A 23,067-nucleotide genomic window follows, 5' to 3' on the forward strand; every position below is an offset into this window, starting at 1 on the left:
TGATAATGATTTCACATGAACAAATCCACTCCTCTGTATCTGATCAGACTCATGTGTGGCCCTCTGGTGTGTGAGGAATATTGCTTTAACACACAACTTTTAGAACGTCCCCATTTTGTGGAAAGTTACTTTTAGAAGTAATGTGTTACAATATTGCGTTACTCCCTAAAAAGTATCAAATTGCGTTACTTTTCTCATCTTTCTCATTTCAAAAATGAAATGAATAAGCCTCAGGTTGAAGGAAATGTAAATGCACGTCTGTACAGTAGAGGGCTCGGCTCAAACAAACCTTTCAGCTGTGCTGTCATTCTGGTCTGGATTGCAGAAGAATGGGACGCAGGAGAAAGTTCGACACTTACCTCAGCAATAAAAACAAAAAAATAAAACACAAATGTGACCCTGGATCACAAAACCAGTCTTAAGTCGCACGGGTATATCTGTGGCAATAGCCAACAAAACATTGTATGGGTCAAAATTATCGATTTTTCTTTTATGCCAAAAATCATTAGGATATTAAGTAAAGATCATGTTCCATGAAGATATTTTGTAATTTTCCCACCTTAAATATATAAAAAAAATATTTTTGTGAGTGGATGCAGCACAATCGCCAATAGAAATGGACAACTTTAAAGGTGATTTGTTTAATATTTCAATTTTTCTGCACCCTCAGATTCCAGATGTTCAATAGTTGTATCTCGGCCATATATTGTCCTATCCTATTCCTAACAAACCATACATCAATGGAAAGATTATGTATTCAGCTTTCAGATGATGTATAAATCTCAATTTTAAAAAAATTACTCATAAGAATGGTTTTGTGGTCCAGGGTCACAAATGTGATGTTTATCTAAAATAGTTTTTGCTTATTAGTATTAGTATTGAATCATCGAAGGTCAGCAGCAGAGACATTGGTTAATAAAGTGAGATTAAATACATTATTAACAACTGGTTTGCAGAGTTTCTCTCAACATGGGGACAAGAGAGGTGTCCGTTTATAAATGGAAAAACAAAGTAACATGCGTTACTTGTTTGACTAAGTAACTCTGATATTTTGTTGTAAATTTAAAAGTAATGTGTTACTTTACTAGTTACTTGAAAGTAATCTGATTACATAATCAGAGTACTCACATTACTTGTATGCGTACACTGCCCATAAGAATGAATCCACTTACAACATGGTTTTCGGTAATAATTAATTGATATTCTTACATGGGCTGGATGAATTGTGACGATGCAAATCTTATTTATCTGCCATTTTTATAACAATGAATTGTTCAGTTACTCAGAAATGATCCTCAATAGATTTACATCAGTAAAGATCAAAGATTAGTTTGAGAAAGTGACAAATGGCAGCAGTTGGTCAGTAATGTTTTAAGGCCGTTTTTGGAAAGGGTCGGTTAGAAAGTATCTAGTGTTCTCTGTGGCAGAAAGAACTCAAACAGGCCGAGTGTTTGTTATTTTGTTTTATATTTGAGACTTTTAACTTGTGATTCCCCAGTGACATTTACTGTTTGTTTGTTCTACAGGGACGGGGCCAATCCACATTAACTCTGTGCGGTGCACTGGCACAGAGCGCTCCATTTTGGATTGTTTCTTCCAGGAAGTCCCTCCCTGGACATTCAAACACAGCCAGGATGCTTCTGTCAAATGCTATGTTCCTAAGACAGGCGTGGACACCACGGTGAGCAAAACGATCACAGGTTATTTCAGATAGCTCATATCAGTCATGTTATCTGCACAGTAGTCCCCCAAAATATTTGGACACTTAAAGTGTAGCTTTGTAGATTTTCAACCCGCTTTGTATTGTTACAATGTCGGTTGGTAGTATACAGTATGTAAATGAATAATGTTGATTTGTTCTCCATGTTACCTGGAGAGATACATTTATGTTTATTCGTCAGCAAAAGGACCTTTTACAGATCCAGAGCTTTTGTGAAAACTACAGATTATTTTTCTGCATTTTTTGTATACCTGGCCACAGACAGTCGGATCCACAGATGATTATTAACAAAACCATTATTGTAAGGGTATTGTGTTACTACTCTTTATTGTATTGTCTTACTTTATGTTGCATTATGGTAAAAATGAAACACTGACAACAGCTTTCTTACCTGTATGCGACAGCATTTTGCCTTGGCGGGTTGGGCATTCTTTCAGTTTTCCCCTCCGTTTGGCCTAAAACACAGTGTTCGTGCTCATCAAGTTTGAAATGTTGACTACAAACATTGAGGTTTTACAAATTTTCCGTCACGCCGTTCTCTCCATATTCACGATTCTTTGCAGCCTTAAAGGAGAACTCCGGTCAATTTTAACATTGAGCTCATTTTTTTGTACATTTGGAGTGCTGTCAGTACAGAGAACAATGACAAAAATCGGTGTTGCCTACACCGTGTTATCCTCTTTTTAAAATTTGCACCCTGTTGACTTCAATGGGGCAAGTTTTAAACCTGCGTTTAGCCTCTTAACATCCTTGATGTGTCATTACAAGTGCAAAGCCATGTGAGTGAGTTTATTTAGAGTGAACACGGTGAATCTGACTGCAGTAGATGTGAAAGAAATGAATAAAAGTGATGTTAATTCAGCCAGCGAAAATACCTGTATTTACTTCCTGTTTTCGGTCGAAGCCCACAGTAGTCGATTGTCGAGTTCACGCGCATAGGTTTAGTATATATGATCACGCGCGTGAACTCGACAATCGACTAATGTAGACTTCGACTGAAAACAGGAAGTAAATACAGGTATTTTCGCTGGCTGAATTAACATCACTTTTATTCATTTCTTTCACATCTACTGCAGTCAGATTCACCGTGTTCACTCTAAATAAACTCACTCACAGGTTTAAAACCTGCCCCATTGAAGTCAACAGGGTGCAAATTTTAAAAAGAGGATAACACGGTGTAGGCAACACCGATTTTTGTCGTTGTTCTCTGTACTGACAGCACTCCAAATTTACAAAAAAATGAGCTCAATGTTAAAATTGACCGGAGTTCTCCTTTAAATTAGCCACGGCCTACAACACGCTGGATCTTTCACTGGAATCTGAAAATAACTCACTCCTACTAAATGTTTACTCTTTGAATTCTTGCATCCGGGAGCAATACAAGGCAAAGTTTGCTAAAAAGTATTTCCTACTAAAGTAAAGCGGTATTTGACTTTCGTAAGCAAATTCATAGCAGACTGGTGGAAGTGGCCTTGGTCGCCAACATGCACAGTGTATTATGGGTGTTAAAAGTTTTCCTAGCTATTTGGCAAAAGGGAAGACAATAGCATTTTTTTTTCTCTGTTTTCTATAGTCAGTAAGTAAAATTAAAAAAATCAAAATCATACATTTTTATTGAAAGGCCATTTTGCCAGTGGTGAAGTACCCCCTTTGGCCACACTTAAAATGTCTTTGCATTATATAATGCACAAATATACGTTATTTAAAATTTCGTTGCATTTAGTGCATTAAATGACATTTATTTTAAATAAATATACAGACTTTGCTATTTTATATAATGTATTATATTGTAGTTATTCATTCCTGTATTTTAAACAGTAGAACATGGCGTTGGCAACACCAAGGTCATGGGTTTGTCTCCCAGGGAATACACAAACTGATAAATACTGTAGATAAGCTTTTAATGAAAGTTTCTGCCAAATGCTACATGTAAATATGTACATTTAAATGCATTATGGCATTTATTTTAAATATACGCACTTAATCCTCTAAACATCCCCTAGGAAAGTGACGTTAGTTCTGAGAAAAGTTCTAGCATCATCTGTTTGCAAAAGTGTTTGTTTATTCTTTGAGGCCACTGTGTGTGTGTGTAGTTTTCACTCCTGTGAGCATGTTTGTGTTTCAGGTGCGGTTGGCAGGCGGCAGGGATTCGGCTGAGGGTCGTGTGGAGGTGCTCATGGAGGTGGGGGGCAGAAAACGTTGGGGGACGATTTGCAGTGAAAACTGGGGAATAAATGAAGCTATGGTGGTGTGCAGGCAACTGGGCTTTGGTTTCGCCTCCCGTGCCCATCAGGTGAGACTGCTGAAAAGAATGTTGTGTTTTCCAGTAATCGCTCTTAATATGTTGCTTTGGTTGCCTCAGGCTGTGTGCATTTGAGAGCTTCCTGTGCATGTTTAGGGGTTAGGATACTTCTGGGAAACATGAGTGTTATACAGTAGCTGTTTTGTGAAGATGAAGAGGTGGGACAAGTTTAGAAATAGTTGAGAACAGGAATCAAGGCAGTTATTACACGTGCAGAACTAAACTGTTTTACGAAATCTCATAAAGAAATGTCCAGGTCATATCGCAACCCCAAATGAATGAATGAATGAATGAATGAATGAATGAATGAATGAATGAATTAATTAATTAATTAATGAATTGAATGAATGAATGAATTAATTAATTAATTAATTAAGGGTTATTTATATTCAGTTACTTCATCAATCTTTCTTCCCCCAAAAAATTTGCATTAAATAAATTCAGGATTAGTGTGTGTTTTCAGTACAAATTCAGTATAATTTATACTATATTTGATATAGTAATCATTCATTATTTGATATAGAAATCATACATTTCCCGTCAAAAAATGGAAGAAGGGTAAAATTGCATTATTTCTGGTAATAAGGAATAATGACTAAGTTCTGGACCCATAAATAAGTAGCTTAACATCATCATGTAGATTTTAAGTTAAAATGAATATGAATTAATATAGGTGTGTGTATCCTAAGTCTTGTAGAAGTTAATTCTTTCATTTTCTTTTGGTTAACTTGTTGGCTTCACCTTGTTACTTCACTTAACTAGTAAATGGTGCATGCATACAGTATAATCATATTAATTAAGTACAAAGCATAATTAGGTATAAACAAGTACTGTAGGAAGTGCTGAATTAAAATAGTTAAGATTATTCATAACTTGTAAAACTAGAGGGCATATCATCTTCCCAAAAGTACTTCATGTCAACTACCTTGCATATTAAGCATAGCATACGATATGCAGACAAATAAGATTTGGCCTTCCTGTGTATAGGACACATATTATTGGCAAGGAGACCCTTCGGCACAAGAAGTGACATTGAGTGGGACTCACTGTGTGGGAACAGAAATGTCCATCCAGCAGTGCCGTCGGAATAATCACGTCCACTGCCCTCGAGGAGGCGGGGCTAAAGCAGCAGGTGTCACCTGTTCTGAAAGTAAGTGATTGGAATGACAAAATCTGATGCATATTATAATTTTATCTGCGCTGAATGATCCCAATGAATGAATCAACATCTTGTTTTAGCGGCACCTGACCTGGTTTTGGATGCACAGCTCGTGCAGGAGAGCGCTTACCTGGAAGACAGGCCTCTGCACCTGCTCACCTGTGCTCATGAGGAGAACTGTCTCTCCTCCTCTGCCAACCGGATACAGTGGCCCTACGGACACCGCCGGCTTCTGCGTTTCTCCTCTCGTATTATGAACTTGGGCAGAGCCGACTTCCGTCCACGCTCCTCAAGAGAGTCCTGGACCTGGCACCAGTGCCACAGGTGAGGGTTTCCTTCTTTCATCTGTTTTAATGTCTATTCAGAATGAAACAGCAGCCCGAGAGCTGCTGGGAAAACATAGTTTGGTCATCTTGTTTTATAAAAAGCTCCCCTTGCTGAGAATACAGTACAATACAACTGGACCCCAAGACCAAGAAACATTTGCACAGATGCTTCAGTGACAAAAACTGAATCTTACTCATTAGCTACCTGCAATCCAGTTTGCAATGAGTACTTACATTTTTATTTTAGTTAAAGTAAAAGGTATTTTATTATCTTTAGATTATTATTATTATTAATAATTTTATATTATATTTTTTACTTTTTCTTTTCTGTTTCACTTTTTCTTTTCCTGTCTATTACTTTTATTTCTTTTTATATTGCTTTTTTTGCATATTCTTTTTAATAGTTCAATAAAATTGATTTTTATATGCATTTTATATTTCATCTTTATCATGACGTAATCATTTCAGCAGTGGCGTGTAACGCATTCACTCGTACTAGCCACTTAGGCGGGTTGAATTTTACATATAATATATACATTTTTAAATTGTAGTCTTTTAAAAAAGGTATCTGAAATTATAAACCACGTGCAATGTAGTGTTATCAAATATATTAATTTTTAAATACATATCGATACTGAAATATCTGAAACGCTTCCAATACAAATTTTCCACAGAAAAGATACACGATACCAGCTGCGTTTTCTAGTTCTCCCATCTCTCCGACAGCTAGATGACACACAAACCCGCCTCCCCTCACTCACTCTGGACGAATATTGTTGGTGTTACAGGGCTTGAATTTCGTCATGGGATTGCGCGTATTTACCATAATTTTACTCATTCACGCAGATTTTGTGCTCACACCCAAAGGTGGCACATAAAGCCACCTCTCTGTGCTACATTGCATTCTTTTTTCGCTGCTTATTGCTCTTCAACAGTCAAATAAACAGAAAATTAATGTCAAAATGCCGGTCTTGATGAGTATTCACATAAACACAATCCTTTATGTTTTAAGTGAATGTAAACAGTTGAGAAAGAAAATGCATGTGTAACAGTATAATGGATCCGTGCGTCAGGTCTTAAAGTGACAGCAGTCTAATATATCTGCTGCCAAAATATGAGATAATATTAAGAATGTCTAAACGGCAGTTTATCCCCATGGTGTTCATGTCAAAATTGTGGCCATTCGCACAGACATTTACACCCACCTCCACCCCTTCACCTCCTAGCATCTTCATAATAGAGCAGTGGATTCTGTATAGAAACTCTATGTACGTGATCATTGTATTTCCTTCTGTAAACATATGCTAAGAAACATTTGCTTATTAAAAGGCTTGGGGGATTTGTGTCTCAAGGATGTATCTCAAACTGTCTAGTATGGCAGCTCGCGCAACTTAGAGCCTAAGCCTCTCGCCAAATCCAAAGATTGTCAATAAATTTCATTCTCAAAGTGGTCCTGACTGAAATAATGTAGGAATAACCCTGACATATGACTAGAAGAGTATTTGTGGGTACATTTCCTTTCAGTTGAGTTCACTCAGTTATTTCAATGTGCAATGAATGGAACGTACACTCCTGTTTATAAAACCGGTCATGGGTGGTCAGAAAGCTTGCCGTCATCTTTCAGATTTATTAGTTGCTTTGAGCACCTTCACTCCCTTTACATGTGTTCTGAAAATAATTGCAAACCCATTCTGTGGGAACAAGGCACTCTGTTGTGGAGGAGTCGTGGGCTTTGCGTGTTCACAGGCCAAACCTGTTTTATTAATCTTTTAAAAACACCAGAGAAGTTGGCATTTGAAAGCAGTCTATTCAGACGAGCTGAATAAACAACTCTTCTAGCGTAACCCTGTCAGCATAACAACAACTTCCTGTAAAGGGTGTTACGGTAGCAGCCAACACCTTCATGTAGGAGCAATGAGGTCATCAGACAGTGGTCCATAGTGAACCTTTGTTCTGCCCATGTTCACAAGCCAGCGTGAAATATAAGTCAACTACATTTTAACATATTCTGGAATAGAGTCATGGAAAACTCCTGCCATTTTTCTAGGGTGTTGTGGGTGAGTGGTATCAAAGTCTCTTTCAAGGAAAGTCTCTTCACTCTGCGCCAATATTTGCAACGCCTCCGGGCAGCTACTGTATTTCGGGCATCCAAGAGCAAGTCCTATCTACTTGAATGGGGGAATCCTGAAATCTCAAAAACTGTTTGCTGAATCAGCAAAAAAAGGAACATTTGAGACATGAACTGTCCCATAAAGGTTGTTTCTTATGCTTAAATGGCGTTAAAAAAGCTTATTTTCCAGGCTTGACCAGCCAAAGCACGTGCAGTTCTAAACGCGCAATGAATTTACCAATTAGCTTTTGGCTCTTTTATTTAGAAGGCAGGACTTATTCCGCCATATTGTGCTTTGCACTTTCTTCAAGTAATATGAGTGCACTGTCTTTGTATATCTAAAGTCTTTGGTGGTATTTAGCATATTTAACATGATTATACTGTGTTGCTAGAACATTACTATGTACTATGTACAGTTGCTAATGAATTCGGAGTGGTATATAACACATTTAATACTAGGCAGTTTCTCAAATCCAAGAACACAAAGAACAGACTTGTTTTGCCAGGTTGCCTTGAAAGAACAAACTCGGAAGGACGCGAGGGCACAGAACGCATCCTTGTGAGAATGGAGATGTGCTGCGATCTTGTTGCTCAACTGACCGTCTTATTATAAGTAGCGTCCAATACACAATAAATACAACATACAGTAACATCACAAACAAATTTAATAACCTATTGAAACATTTCTTTCATATTATTATAGACATTATTTTCATATTATTTTAGATCGTTTTATTTTAACGACGCATATGTGAAAATCAGTATGCATGTTTAACATCACCTATGCTGACGATGTTAAGATTCTTTTTAAAGTCGTCATGAAATCACAATTGACCCTATTTACTTTGTTAGTGCACATTACTAGTCGTGTGGTGAACAATTAATTTGTGTTAATTAAGTTAAGTTAATTAAGTTAATACACAAAGTTTTTTTAGTTTTTCATGGTGATCTTTAATCAAAATCTGTAAATTTGCTTCCGCTCTGGAATGGCGCTCTGTCTCTGATGACGTCAGTTTGATGGCTTGGGTTGAATATCTTTAACCATTCCCTCCAACCGTCAGTCTTCATTGAGCGAGGGATGGAGAGGAGGTGCGCTAAAATAAAACCCCGCCCTCTATTCAATATTCCGTTTCACTTGGAAATACGTCACAACACGGAAGTAAAGTCAGTTGCAACTTCCGGTTCATGGGGACTTTAATGTGCCCAAAAAAATCTTACGTAAAAGTCTTTACATTATTAAAATTAGGCAAAACAAACAGACAAATGTTTGTGTTCACGAGCCATCACGTATTTGCGAGCTTGCAGCAAGAATCTCTTATGCCTGGGACACATTGTCCGATTTTGGGCTGTCCCAGATGAAAGATGTAGCCTGGCTAACGTCAGACCTCTTTGTCATTGAGACGTGGTCTGGGAACCATATGTTCATTTTCTCGTATTTGAGGCGTGGTTTACGAATGCCCAGAGCCGTTTATTGGGCGCTACGAATGTCTATCAAATGCGCCTGCATGTAGCTCATAGCCAATCGTTTCAATTATACCAGATGACGTATGTAGAGCGGCAGAAATTCGACGAGGAAGACAACGAAATAAACTTGCGTTCTAAACTACTTAGAACACTATCTAAGCTTGCATCGAAAGGTAACTTCGCGTCTGATGCCATGTTGGATCCATAGATATAAACAAACTGCTTCGGTGTGTCGCATTGATGTCGTCATCGTCTTGCTGCTCCCTCCCCGTTCTGTGATTGGTTCCCTTTTTGAGGGGAAAATCTGGTCCATGGTATCCAGGCTGCCTAGCAGCGTGAATAAAATCGCGCTGCGTGCAAGGCAGCATGGGGAAACCCAGGCTATGAAAGATGACTAATCGTTGTGATTTCTGTGGTCGTGGCTCCTAAACGTCGTACAGTGAGAGAGGTTGTCACTGTCTTGCGGCCTGCGATAATTTTCTGACAGTGACAGAAATTTAGCATGATCATCTCACAGTGTGTTTGTTGCTACGACCTATACGTTTATAACTAACTAACCCCAAAAAAAAAGCAACACAAAATGGCGTTGTAACAAGGTATGATGTTATGGGAAGAAGGAGGCGGGAACCGGCGAACACTTAAACATTTTAATAACCAAATAAACAAATACAAAAATGAAAGTAAAAGCCAGCAGCCCCTCACGGACGACTGCTGGCAACACACAAAACAGAAACAACACATCCAAATAAAAATCAGGCCTGTCCTCTCTCGCTCTTCACTGTCGTCGCTCCTCCTTTATGCTTCCGCTCCTCCGTGAGAGATCCGAGACCGGTGCGTCTCGCAGGTGTAGCTCATCACTGATCACGCCACCGGCCTCGCGCCCCTCCCACGGCCCTCGGCCTCGTCCTGCTCGCCACATACCCCCATCGCCCCTCGCAGGCCGGGGGGTACCTCCGAGGCTGCGCCTACTCCCCCCCTCCCCCCCTCCCCGGGGGGACCGATCACGGCGGCTGCGGTACCTGGGGGTATGGATAGACGAGGCGAGAGAAAAGGAGGCGGAAGCATGAGGAGCAACAGAGACGAGAGAGGGGAGAGAGGAAGAAAAAAAAAAAAAAAAAAAAAAATTCCTGGTCCGGTCCCCAGACACACTGCCGCTCGGTCCTCAACCAGCTGAGACTCACTCGCGGTGCCATGCGATGGTACTGGACATCCGTTGGGGGACGGCTCGACACTCGTCCGCCTCCTGGCGGACGGCGATGGCTCCTCCTTCCGAGGGCAGCCGGCAGCGAGCCTCCCGTCCCCTGCTCCGCCCCCATCATGGCCGACGGCAACAGGCTCCGGCCCACGGCGAACGGGAGCGACTCCTCCGCTCCCTCGCGGACGGCAGCCACCCCTCCTCGGCCCAGGAGTACGGCAGCGAAGCGTCCGTCCCTCCTGATCTTCTATCGCTCCAGCACCATCGCCTCGGGCAGCAATCGGCGGCCACGGCTCCCTCGTGCTGCCCGACCTCCTCAGCACCGCGATCTCTCCCAGCAGCGAGGGCTCTCTGACAGTGCGTCCCTCCTTCCTCCCGGGTTTCGGCACCAATGTAACAAGGTATGATGTTATGGGAAGAAGGAGGCGGGAACCGGCGAACACTTAAACATTTTAATAACCAAATAAACAAATACAAAAATGAAAGTAAAAGCCAGCAGCCCCTCACGGACGACTGCTGGCAACACACAAAACAGAAACAACACATCCAAATAAAAATCAGGCCTGTCCTCTCTCGCTCTTCACTGTCGTCGCTCCTCCTTTATGCTTCCGCTCCTCCGTGAGAGATCCGAGACCGGTGCGTCTCGCAGGTGTAGCTCATCACTGATCACGCCACCGGCCTCGCGCCCCTCCCACGGCCCTCGGCCTCGTCCTGCTCGCCACAGGCGTATTGATCATTGCGACATGGCGCTAAAACTTAAAATTGCTTGCCTCAAGCTCCATTTGCAAAATTGGCATGCCAATTTGCCAACTCTTTTCCCTAGCCATGACCGCATCCATATTCTCCTTTTTCCTTCCTCCTCTTTTTTTGAGCACACATAAAAACCATAATTGCCAAAGTGTGATTAATCTTGCTCTATTTGTTTACCACTAGCGCATGCTGATGACGTTCTGATGATATTAACTTGTGTCGTAGCCTATGATTCAATAGGTGTCATCATCGTATAATCTACATACATGTTGTACAAAGTTTATTAGATCCATTTTGTACAGTGTGATTTGTAATGATCTTACAGGATTGACAAAATCGTACAGTCAATACAAGAAGTTTAAAGCTTACATCTTACGTTTTTCTCTCAAGTTTGCATTCGATGCATTCTCAATATCGTCCTCAAACAAGTTGCCTGATTTAAATGATCTTTTATGTGCTTAGCATGAGCAGTAAAGGGTCACCGTGATTTTGCCAAGTAAGACATGTTCCTGGATCAACATATTTTGTTGATCCTGGAATAACATTCCTGCCCCAAAATTTAGTCCTAACCCTATCCCTACCCCTAAACCTAAACCTACCCAAACTTTCCCCTAAAATCAGAGGGAAATGATAGGTGAATAACACTGATGTTGAAGCACCTCACCCTGGTTTTAAGCCTAAACTTGACATAAACTGTAAACTTGTTCCTCAAATCTGATTGGTTGATTGGAAAGTTGTTCCAGGATCAACAAAGATGTTGATCCAGGAACATGTGGTACTTGGTGAAATCACGTTCACCAGCAGTAAAGGTATGTACAGTCAGTACGGGCAATAGTAATTGTGGTGCTTGCCTTGGCAATCACTTAATTATACAATGCTACTTGTACTTACATTCTTTTTTTTTTTTTGATTCAGGCATTATCACAGCATTGAAGTGTTCACGCATTATGACCTCCTCACACTCAACGGAAGCAGAGTGGCTGAAGGACACAAAGCCAGTTTCTGTCTGGAAGACACCTTCTGTCCTGAGGGTAAAAGACTAGTTATGTTAAACCTTATTCTAATGCAAATTGGTTTACGAGAGCAAATAAAACAGTTTTTGTGTTTATCTCCAGGACTTCACAAACGCTTTTCATGCTACAATTATGGAGATCAAGGCATTTCAGTGGGTTGCTGGGACACGTACCGCCACGACATCGACTGCCAGTGGATAGACATCACCGATGTGAGACCTGGAGACTACATCATGCAGGTGAAATGATTCAGAACATCTGAACGGTGGAAGACGGGAGTCACGCACAAAACATTTTTCACTATTCTTTCAAGAGTAGATTCTCTTTTCAGGATGCAGTTTTTCCACTTTTTCTCTGTCATTAACTTTGGAAACGTGTTAATCATCCAAATCACTGTGGGCACTTCCGCAGCTGAGCTTCACATGCAGAACCAGCCAATCAAAGAGCCGCTTTAGGGGCCAATCAAGAGGCCTTTTATACATCCCAGTTGTAAAATATAGGTTGATGTGAAGCTTTGTTTTAATTACAGTGTACCTTCGTGCTCTGACCTTTTTGAAGATTTATTTGCTCGATGATAGATTTGCATGTATTTTAAGCACGTTTGGCAGATGCTAATTACAAACCGGCATCGGGCTGCTGCTATATATGGCACAGCAATGAGCCGTGGTGATAGTCAAAAGGTCAGAGCTACCATCTCCATGTAGAATGAGGCCAGCTATCCCATGCCAACCCCGTCTGAGCAAAGACGCCGTGTAAATGAAGCATCTATACTTCATGAACCAGACAAACTTGTTGATCTTTCCTTGAGTTGCTTGTCTTTAATTTTACACCAAAAATAACCCAATGCTAAGCTTTCCCTGCTGGAGGAGAAAAACATGCTATATCCCCCTCTATTAGACATGGTCAATTACGTTCAGAGTAATTTACGCCCGCCAGTTTTACAGGCGCTTTCTCGCTCAAACATATGCTCAGACAGACCCAGATCTCTACAGTCCAGAGTTAAAGTTGCACAATGTTAATAAAAGTGAAAAAAAAAAAAAAAAGATAAGTGAGACTTGAATGTGCTCACAGAATAATTACCTTTGGCTACTAGGAACAATATCTTAACAGTGTTGAAAATAAAAGAACTGTTGTATCAGCGTTTAAAAAGTTCTCAAGCCTAGTAGGCACAATCACATTCAATTTATAACGTACTGTTGCTCAAAGCTGCTCTTTTGACTTCTTACCCTGCTTACAGCATCTTTTTGGACTATTAAACTATTATATTGCGATTTTATAACAGTAATTTGAGAGTCTGGTTTGGTGGAGCCAATTTGTAAAGTGGTTTGTTGAGCAATCTGTTTGCAAAACATTTCCTTACAAGCTCCACGTCCTTATTGGTTCTGCATGTCTGCAACTGATACTAATAGTATTATTTCAGGCTGGCATTGTAAAAAAAAACAAAAAAACATCTATATTTAATACTGTTCATCTTTAATTCATTATATAATTATTAGGCAAGTAGATATTTTTTATCATATTTTTTTTCCCCAAGTACATTTTACCAATTCCAAACCCAATAACTCTCAATAACTTTTGAAGCATGTTGGCAATTAAACATTTGACAGAAGCCATTGACTGCCATAGTAGGAAAAAAATACTATGGAAGTCATTTGTCTGGTTACCAACGTTCTTTAAAATATCTTCTTTTGTGTTCAACAGAAGAAAGAAATTCATACAGGTTTGGAAAATGAGGACAGCAATTTCATTTTTTGGTGAACTATCCCTTTAAGTTATGTCTGTTGCAAAGAAATGCTCATTGGGGGGCACAAAAAACAGGTTGAGAAGAAAATATATTAATTTGAAAGATATTATCCCTATAGTCTCCAGTGCCACCATTTTCCAGAACTGCAAACCACCTGGAGTCTCTAGAAGTACAAGGTGTAGAAGTACAAGACCATAAACTGCTTTAAAAAAAAATAAATCCAGAGGGAACCCATGGTAAATTGTCTTTCTGGGTTGCCCTACAAATTAACCTAATTACTGACCGGTTCTATTCATTCTTGTTTGTGTTTTGTCAGGTTGAGGTAAATCCGTCCCTGGATATGGCCGAATCAGACTTTATGAACAACGTCATGCGTTGTCGATGTAAATATGATGGACACAGAGTGTTTATGTACGGCTGCCATGCAGGTATGATCCCCATATCAATGAATGATTCACAACATGCATGCATGCTCAAACGCACTAGTATCTAAATTCCCTGTCTGACGCACTCTTCTTTCACAGGTGATGCCTACAGCGCTGAAATCGAGGATTTATTTGAACATCAGCGTCAGATCAGCAATAACTTCATCTGAGCCTATAGTAAAGATAGGTGAGAGGAGGGGATGGGTCCTGGAAATGTGGCTTTCTGGACAATAAACTGTGTGAAAGAGAAAGAGATCTTGTCAACTGATCTCAGAACAGTCTACCAGTAGCACCACAGTGGAAGAGATCTGCTACATTTTTAAAGGGGTCATGACATGGATTTATTTTTTTATTTTTTTCTTAGGTTTCTTGAGGTTCACTTATAATGTTAATAAAGTTGTGTTGCGCATACACACACAAAAACAAATATATATTTCCACCTTTATTCAGTTTTTAAGGGGCGGCTCCTTTAAGGTTTGTCAGTAAATGGCCACTGTTATGATTGGCTAATGTCATTGCATAGGAAACAGTATCAACGTCCACTCGCTATTACAAGCGTGTAAGTGTTTTGAAAACTTTATCCACATAAAACCGTAATTTACAGACAAAGCATTATGAAATAATTTACTTACGGTTTGTGCAGCTGCTGTCAATTTCAAAACAGTTGGCCGCTTCATCTTTCAACGAACGTACTAAACAAAATGCTCCGGACAAACGTATAGCCACTGAGCGACTGAACGCCGGTTGCTGGGGCCTATGGTGTGATGATGTATAACTATATCAAGGTCTTCCTCTGGAGTCAGGCATATGCACATGTATTTGCTTGTGGTGTGATGCAACAAATCCCACAATATCCAAATGAGCCGTTTTCAGAACTTGATTAAATAAATGCTTTGTTTTTTAACTATGAAACTTGCAGGACCTTTTAATGGTAACAATACCTCTTATATCTCAAAAGATCAAAGCAAATTTGATTTCTCATATCATGACCCCTTTAAATGGTTTTCTCCATGGAATTGAATTCAGTCTAGCAGATGTTTGAAAATCAAGCGAAAGAATAGAACTTAGATTAGTTCACCCTAAAATGAAAATTCTGTCATAATTTGTCTTAGTCTTTTGTATTTGATTTGATTTTTTGAATAGCATACTGGTTGTTCTTTTCCACCCAGTTGCAGTCGCAGATGTCAAAATTTTCATTGAATAATAGCTTAATTTTCAGTCTGTTCCTGGCTTATATATACTTTTATAGTGCATTATTTGTCATTTTAGAGCTTGATAGCCGTGCACAGTCTTTTCCCACTTTCATTACTCAAAAGAGTAGAATCCAATAATAAATAAAGTCAGAATTTGTATTTTTGGGTGAACTGATGCTTTAGTTATTATCCATTGAACTGGGACATTGTTTTCAGAGACTAAGTTGCAATTGTTGCGAGTTTAAAATAAAACATGCAAAATTTGTAATTCTTGGGACCATAAGACTATTAGAAAATAACTTTTTTTTTATTGTTGTCTACATGTACACATATTTATTTCCTGACATTACAGAATAATTATAGAATAATAAATATGTTGTTATAGAATAAATGCATCTGTATAATGTTTAATTTTTCATTACATTTCACCCCCATTATATTTGATTACAATATGATCTATTTTGTATGACATCCAAATGCAGCGTGTTCACTTTTTCTGCTCATGACTTTTATATCTTGAGTTTTATAACTTTAATTCTTCTGTTTGAGTTAAGCACTTTATTGAAGAACCGTCAGTATTCTGGTAGAAATGGGTCATTCACTACCTATTTCAACACACATCTCTTTGTTTGTTTATTAACAAATTAAGTGTTTTATACCCTCTTTCTCAGTGACTTTAAGATCCTAAAAGATAATAAAGGATGTTGTATGCAAAAGATTAATTTATTTAATACAATGTTAAAAACAAAATTTCTGGATGAGAGTTTTATTAGTTTGACAATTCATAGTATTAACTAAATGGTTGACTGCTTTAATAGTCATTTAACATCATGGAGATTTGATTTGTGGATGAATGGAACTTGTTTTCTTAGTCTAGCGTGTACTTGAAGCTTTTTTTTAACATCTATGAGTATAAAGGAGTATGTTGTCACAGTGTCCTGAAAAAAAAAAAAAAAAAAAAAGTAGTGTAAAGCATAAAAGGGATGCTGGGAATACTATGAAGAGCTCACTACAGCATTTAATGATGAGTTCAAATCTAGCTTGAATATTTATGGGCTAGAGCATTACATATAGTCTTAGTCTAAACATCTAAAAAGGTTTTTTTTTTTTTGAGCTGTATTGTATCAGTCTTTTTGTTTGTAATTATTTGCACAGTACAAGACGCTGTTAAACAATGGTTACTGTGCATGTAATGAACTGATATGTAATTTGTTCCTACTGTTTATCCTCAAATCCTCATGTTATTTATCTTAAAGTATAATCCATAATGGTTGATTTCATAAACACACGAGTGATTTTTCTTAAGTGAATCATCTGTGCCCATTGTATGTGCATAGATCAACTTTATGTACTTTCCTTTTTCACGAAATAGTGTTTTTGTAAGATCATCGACTTATTCTGTGCCTCAATTGTGTACCTTTATGTTCACCATGTTTCTCTTGAACTGTTACTTCATCTATACTTTTATTTATGATTTGCATGTTACCATATGATCTTAATATTATTAGTGCATAAATTGATTTCAGTCCATAATTCACAGCAAACTGTTTTTATATTATTATCTTCTGGTGCTAATTGTGCACTTTTCTGGGATTTCTTTTCATGGAGTAGTTGAGAGTTTAAGCTCTTATTGTAATTTGCAATACTCTCAGGGATGAAATATGTGTGTTCAAAATTCTTTGAGATCATTTGGACAGCCAAGACACAAATAAATGGGAAAGTAATACCAAAATCATTCCAGAAACTCAAACGTGATGTAAAACTCTTGTTACTGTTCTGTGATGAGTGTTACAGTGGTCAATGCAAACAACTGATCTCAAATGTGAATAAATATGGCGTATCGGGTCTCATTTAGCTACCTATACTCTGTTTTTCTGCTCATTGTGTACCGTGATCCATTGCACAGGGACTCCATTATCAATAAATGTGTGTTTGTGAAAGACTGTTTTTGTTTTCAAATAAAAATAAATGTAATACACTTAAGTGGCTGCTTCAGATGAGGGGAAAAAAGTTGAAACCATTGTAGCAAAAAAGACGGCATATATGGAAGCATTTTACTTTGACAAAGCAATATTTTATAATTCTACTATATTGTAATTGTAATTAATTATATAATCTCTGTAACTGTTATATAATCAGTTATATAATAGTAAACACGACCAACTTTTATTTTAAAAAGTGACATTAAAGGGATAGTTCACCCAAAAATGAAAATTAGCCCATGATTTACTCACCCTGAAGCCCTCCTAGGTGTATATGACATTCTTCTTTCAGACGAATACAATCGGAGTTCTATTAAAAAATGTCCTGGCTCTTCCAAGCTTTATACAGGGAGTGAATAGGTATATTTTTTTGGAAGTCCATCAAAGTGCATCCATCCATGATAAAAGTGCTCCACACTGCTCTGGGGGGTTAATAAAAGCCTTCTGAATTGAAGCGATGCGTTTGTGTAAGTATTCATATTTAAAACTTTATCGACTAAAATAACTAGCTTCCAGCAGTGAATGGGAAACTTGGAAGAGAGCCAGGACATGTTTTAATATATCTCTGATTGTATTCGTCTGAAAGAAGAATGTCATATACACCTAGGATGGCTTGAGGGTGAGTAAATCATGGGCTAATTTTCCTTTTGGGGGGAACTATATCGTTTTTAAAGGCATTTATAATGTTACAAAAGAGATCTATTTCAAACAAATGCTGTTCTTTTGAACTTCCTATTCATTAAAGAATCCTTACATGCGTCTCAGTTTTCAAATTAAAAACTGTTTTCAACATTGATAAGAAATTTTTCTTAAGCATCAAATCAGCATTAGAATGATTTGGATCATGTGACCCTGAAGACTGGAGTAATTATGCTGAAAATTCATTTTGGCCATTCATTTACACAGCAGCGTTTTGGTTGCCTGAAAATGCTAACTTTTTAGTTCATTGTTGTCATGTAAACGTACCCTAAATTTTCCCTGTAGGGTCACCTAGTTTCTGCAAGAGCTATGGAAAATGCTCATCCAAAGTTACAACCGCCACTTATATTAGGACATTGCGCACATTCAACATGTCTGTCTTACTGAAAGCATTGGACACTCCTGAGACATCCCACATTTCAGCCCTCATTTCAATGCATTTGTCTATTCTGTACATGGTGACACATTGTATTTGATCAACAGATGTGTGACATTTTTATGAGAGCGTATGGCAGTTCTACAGTCATTTGTGTATGGCTTTGTTATGTTCACTGGGAAGAAACTATTGTATCGAAGAGGAAAGCAATAAAACCAGTGCAGCTGAAGTCAAGAATATGTTACGAGCTATTATACATTCAGTTTCAGACTAGTTTATGAAGCCCAAGTTATTTTGTTAAATCTGAACTCAATCATTATGAAAGTCTGTCAGGAAAAGCTAAGAAATGACCACAAATTAAATACAACTTTTTATCCGTCACAATTTGTGTGTGTGTGTGTGTGTGTGTTTGAGTAAATTTGTCTGGTTCCTCACAGTTTTGCTCTGAAATTTACTGCCGAACATATGCATTGCAATGGGAGTATTGCCTGACAATTACAGTTATATATACAGCAGAAAATGAGAGCTGTTAAAAGCACTGATTATAGGGTGGGATCGGGACAGAGCCGTTTTTCTGCCCATGCCACAGAGACGAGCCAGGAGGCTTCCTCTGAGAGCTCCACAGACCCACACGGCACAGATGGATTGTGGGATAGTACGCGCAAGGACTGAATACTCTAAAGATGTGCTAATAACCTAGCATTGTTGGTATAGCTAGGTGGATTTTGCAACACCATTAGGGGGCATGAGAAAGAAGAGAAGCTCTGTAAAAAGGTATATAATGGCCCTGTCCCAAATGGCACCCTAAACACTCACTCGAACAAAATGTCAAAGTATCGTCAAGTTATGTTTACCACAGACCTAGTTTACTCATAAATGGAAAAAAATCCATTTTAAAACCCCATAATCTCAAGGGAACCAGTGGCGAATTTGTCTTCTGGGTTTTGACGTCATCCCTACCACTATTTGGGACAGGGCCAGCATCTGATATTACCCATTAATATCAATGAACTTAGAGACACCAATTCTTTTTTGGCTACATATGTAGTAGGGAATTCGTTTGAATAAGTAATTACTTTATGACCGATAAAAAAAAAATGTATGTTCTACATCGTACGTACAGTATGAATGTGTGTAGTATGAATTTAATTCAGATATAATAAATGTCAACGTATCAGTTGCGTCGCCTCACTGACATTTACAAATTATTTCCTGTGGCCTCATGGTGGGATAATAAAGTATCCATCAGGAAGTAGTATGTGCCATTATTAGCTATTCTTTTTTGCCTAAAATATTCACTATAAAGGTTCCAAAAAGGGGTTTCCGAAGCAATGCCATAGAAGAACGATTCTTCCCTGAAGGATCTTTCAGTGAACAGTTCTATTCAGTGAACTATTTTTCTTAGTGTAAAGAATGTTTTAATAATCCACAGAAACTTTTTCCACTATAAAGAACCGTTTGTGGAATGTAGAGGTTCCATGGATGATAAAGGCTCATCAATGGGCATCAATGCCAATAAAGAACGTTTATTTTTAAGAGTGAGTAGGGAAGTATGCATATTTGGATGTAGCCAATGATATCTGGATGCTGGTGTTTTTGAGCCAATCACATGAGCCGTAAATTGCCATGTGACTAATCACTGGAAGAAAATGGCAGCCTGACAATGCTGGATTGTAGTAGTGGTTAAATTAAGCTTTCCTCTCAATATCACAAAATGCTTCATTGCTTGAAGCTTTTCAACACAGTGTATGTTGTGGCCATAATTACCACAGTCCCATTACAGCCGCTGGTTCTGCAACCGATTCATTTTATTGTATATAAATAATGGAGATTGTTGAAGTGAGTAATTCATTTGTGTCGGTGTACTGGCACTAAATTAAGTTAAATAAATTAAGCAAATTCTAAAATTAAATCTGTGATTTGTCTATTTTAACTCTGCCTAGTCATATATGAATAACGATTCGCTTCTTTTGAACCAGATACTGAAGCAGTCATGTAGTTTTCAGGCGAAGGCTTGGGTGAAGAAAGCTTCGGACGTCATAGATCACACGCTTTTGGCAAAACGAATCAAGCGCCGATACAGTAGCCCACTTTAATGTGAAATGTGTTTTTTTTTTTGACAAGCTGCGGAGTTCAGTGTCGAACGTAACATCACTAGATGGCACCAAAAGAACATGAATTGTCCAGAGCCCTACACTAGTGACTGTCCATTTAATTTGTTTGAAGAAAATTATACTATTTATGTAGCTTGCATTTAAACTGCTTTTTAGCATAGTATTGTGATCTCAATATGGCGGCCAGCATGAGGTGGGTATATACACAACATCCTTATGCAAAAACTTAATTTATCTTTAAAAAAGTATTTATCTTCACAATATATTTTTCAAAGGTACTCTTCTTTAAAACTTTTTTATTTGGAAAAAAATAACAGATTAAGTGCACGAGCCAACTGATGGTTCTATTTAGACCAGTGGTTCGGACCCAGGAGGACGAGCCCCATAGGGGCCTCAACACACTTTCGAGGGAGTCTTAAGATTACTTAAAATTTTTAAATAAGTCAAAATAAGCATTCAACTTAGCTAAAACTACTAAAACTCAAGACATTGCTTAGTATTTGGTTATTTTTAGATACAGTCAAACCAAAATTTATTCAGACACCTTCAACATTTCTCACATTATCACAGTGTATTCGCTATAGTTTAGAAAATGATAATTCAATATTGACAAGAACTTGATATTTGAAGTATTGACAAGAACTTGATATTTCACTGGTTTTGGCCATCCTTAGCTGTCAGCTGTTAATTAATTAGATAATACCAATTTAGCTCAACCAATTACCAATCAATGCTTAATTTTGTTCAGTCTGTGGTGTAAAAAGGTCGCATTAGCAATTAAAGAAAAACACTTAAACAAAACGGTCAGGTCTAAGTGTTTGTGGAAATAATGTCACAGTTTCCTTTATTGTTCTATCCTCACTTACATATATGAACTAGTGTCCTACACCCACTAGTAAAAATATCAAAAATTATATCTGGTGTCTGAATAATTTTTGGTTTGTCTAAACATATTTCTAGTTACACCAAGCAAAATATATTTGAGTGTGTGGTGTGGATTAGGATCCACTGATTTAGAAAATTCTAGTGTAGATAACGATCACTATCCCTCTGAGCAAGACACTTAACTTCTGGTTCCTTTCTTTTAGTTTGCATTTACCATGGTTTAAGTCATTGCTACAGTACTTGGTTTGCATACTGAGAATCAATACTTCTTCAGATGTGATTGCTGGTGATCTGACAGTGAGGCATAAATTAAAAGTACGATTATTACAAATATGTCTCCACCTAGTGGTCAATTATTCAAAATTCAAGCACCTGAGGGCAAGCAAAGATGCGTTGTGCTGGATGCACATGCCATGCACATAAACCCTTATTAAACTATTAGATTTCTATATGTTATGAATGTAAGGGTATTTTAGTGGTTGTCAAAACAAACCTATGCAGTTGCTACATAAATGGTGTTCAGAGTGATTTTCATGTCATTGCTATGCAGTTAGGCTGTTCTGCTTGGTTGCCAAATGGGTGTTCTAAACAATATTCTGATGTGACTAAATGTTCCCTAAAATGACAGATTTCACCACTATCACACATTTTGAGACATTATTTGAAAAGAAAAAGAAACACCCAAATAGCCTACACAAGTGTAAAGAGAATAGTGGGTGGTATTTCCTTTAGTCACGGTCTGTCACCTCCAAAGCATCACTACAGCAATATGAAATGACATATTCTCTCTCGCAGGCTTCCAAAAGTCCTGTCTCATAACCCTACTTCATCTCCGAACCTCACTCAGTGAAAGGTAATGGAAGCGGCAGCAGTGGAGAGATTTCCCCTTTAACCATCTCTCAAGTGTGAAACTGTTCCCTCTAGGGTCCTGTAGGAACACGTTTTGTATAGGCTGGGCTTAAACTTTGGAAACGTCACACTCTGTCTCCCTCCACTGGCCTGCATAATTGAAAGTGCCTATGCATGAAGATATAGCCAAGATGGCATATCGATGGCAAATTATTTCAAGGGCAGATTTCTTAGAAAAGGGCTTTTCAACTTAACACTTGATGTTAAAGGTGAAGTGTGCATTTTTTGATGATAGAATTCTTTTTCTTATTCCAGTTTAATGTAAAAGACAGCTTTAAAAGAAGCCATTCATAAAGATCTTGACCAGCCCAGTGAAGTTATGTGCCTAAGTTTGAGCAGAAAGCATTTTGAGAATCCTGTTTGAAAAAATAATACATCCTGTGAGTTTATTAGGTACACTTGTAAAACTGCTTGTTAACGCAAATATCTAATCAGCCAATCACATGGCAGCGACTCAATTCTTTTAGGTACATACATATGGTCAAGACTATCTGCTGAAGTTCAAACTGAGCATCAGAATGGGGAAGAAATATGATTTATGTGACTTTGAAGATGGCATGGTGCCAGACGAACTGGTCTGAGTATTTCAGAAACTGCTGATCTACTGGGATTTCCACGCACAACCAAGGTGGTATCTTTACAGAGAAGGGTCCGTAAAAGAGAAAACAAGTCCAGTGAGCTGCAGTTCTGCATGTGGGAAA

General features: G+C 38.3%; 1 protein-coding gene across 1 annotated transcript in view; it reads left to right on the top strand.

Moving 5' to 3' along the window:
* Nucleotides 1-17,151, top strand: part of loxl4 (lysyl oxidase-like 4) — a 40,821-nt gene extending 23,670 nt beyond the window's left edge. The window contains exons 8-15 of the mRNA XM_079855142.1: nt 1,527-1,681; nt 3,846-4,013; nt 5,010-5,172; nt 5,262-5,505; nt 11,942-12,057; nt 12,142-12,278; nt 14,100-14,211; nt 14,308-17,151. Of these exons, the coding sequence (XP_079711268.1) occupies nt 1,527-1,681; nt 3,846-4,013; nt 5,010-5,172; nt 5,262-5,505; nt 11,942-12,057; nt 12,142-12,278; nt 14,100-14,211; nt 14,308-14,378 (1,166 nt within the window). The 3' untranslated portion in view covers nt 14,379-17,151. The remainder of the gene's footprint in view (nt 1-1,526; nt 1,682-3,845; nt 4,014-5,009; nt 5,173-5,261; nt 5,506-11,941; nt 12,058-12,141; nt 12,279-14,099; nt 14,212-14,307) is intronic.
* The last annotated feature ends 5,916 nt before the right edge of the window (nt 17,152-23,067 follow it).

This window comes from Squalius cephalus, assembly GCF_949319135.1.
Source record: "Squalius cephalus genome assembly, chromosome: 21".
In the NCBI taxonomy this organism is placed as follows: Eukaryota; Metazoa; Chordata; class Actinopteri; order Cypriniformes; family Leuciscidae; genus Squalius; species Squalius cephalus.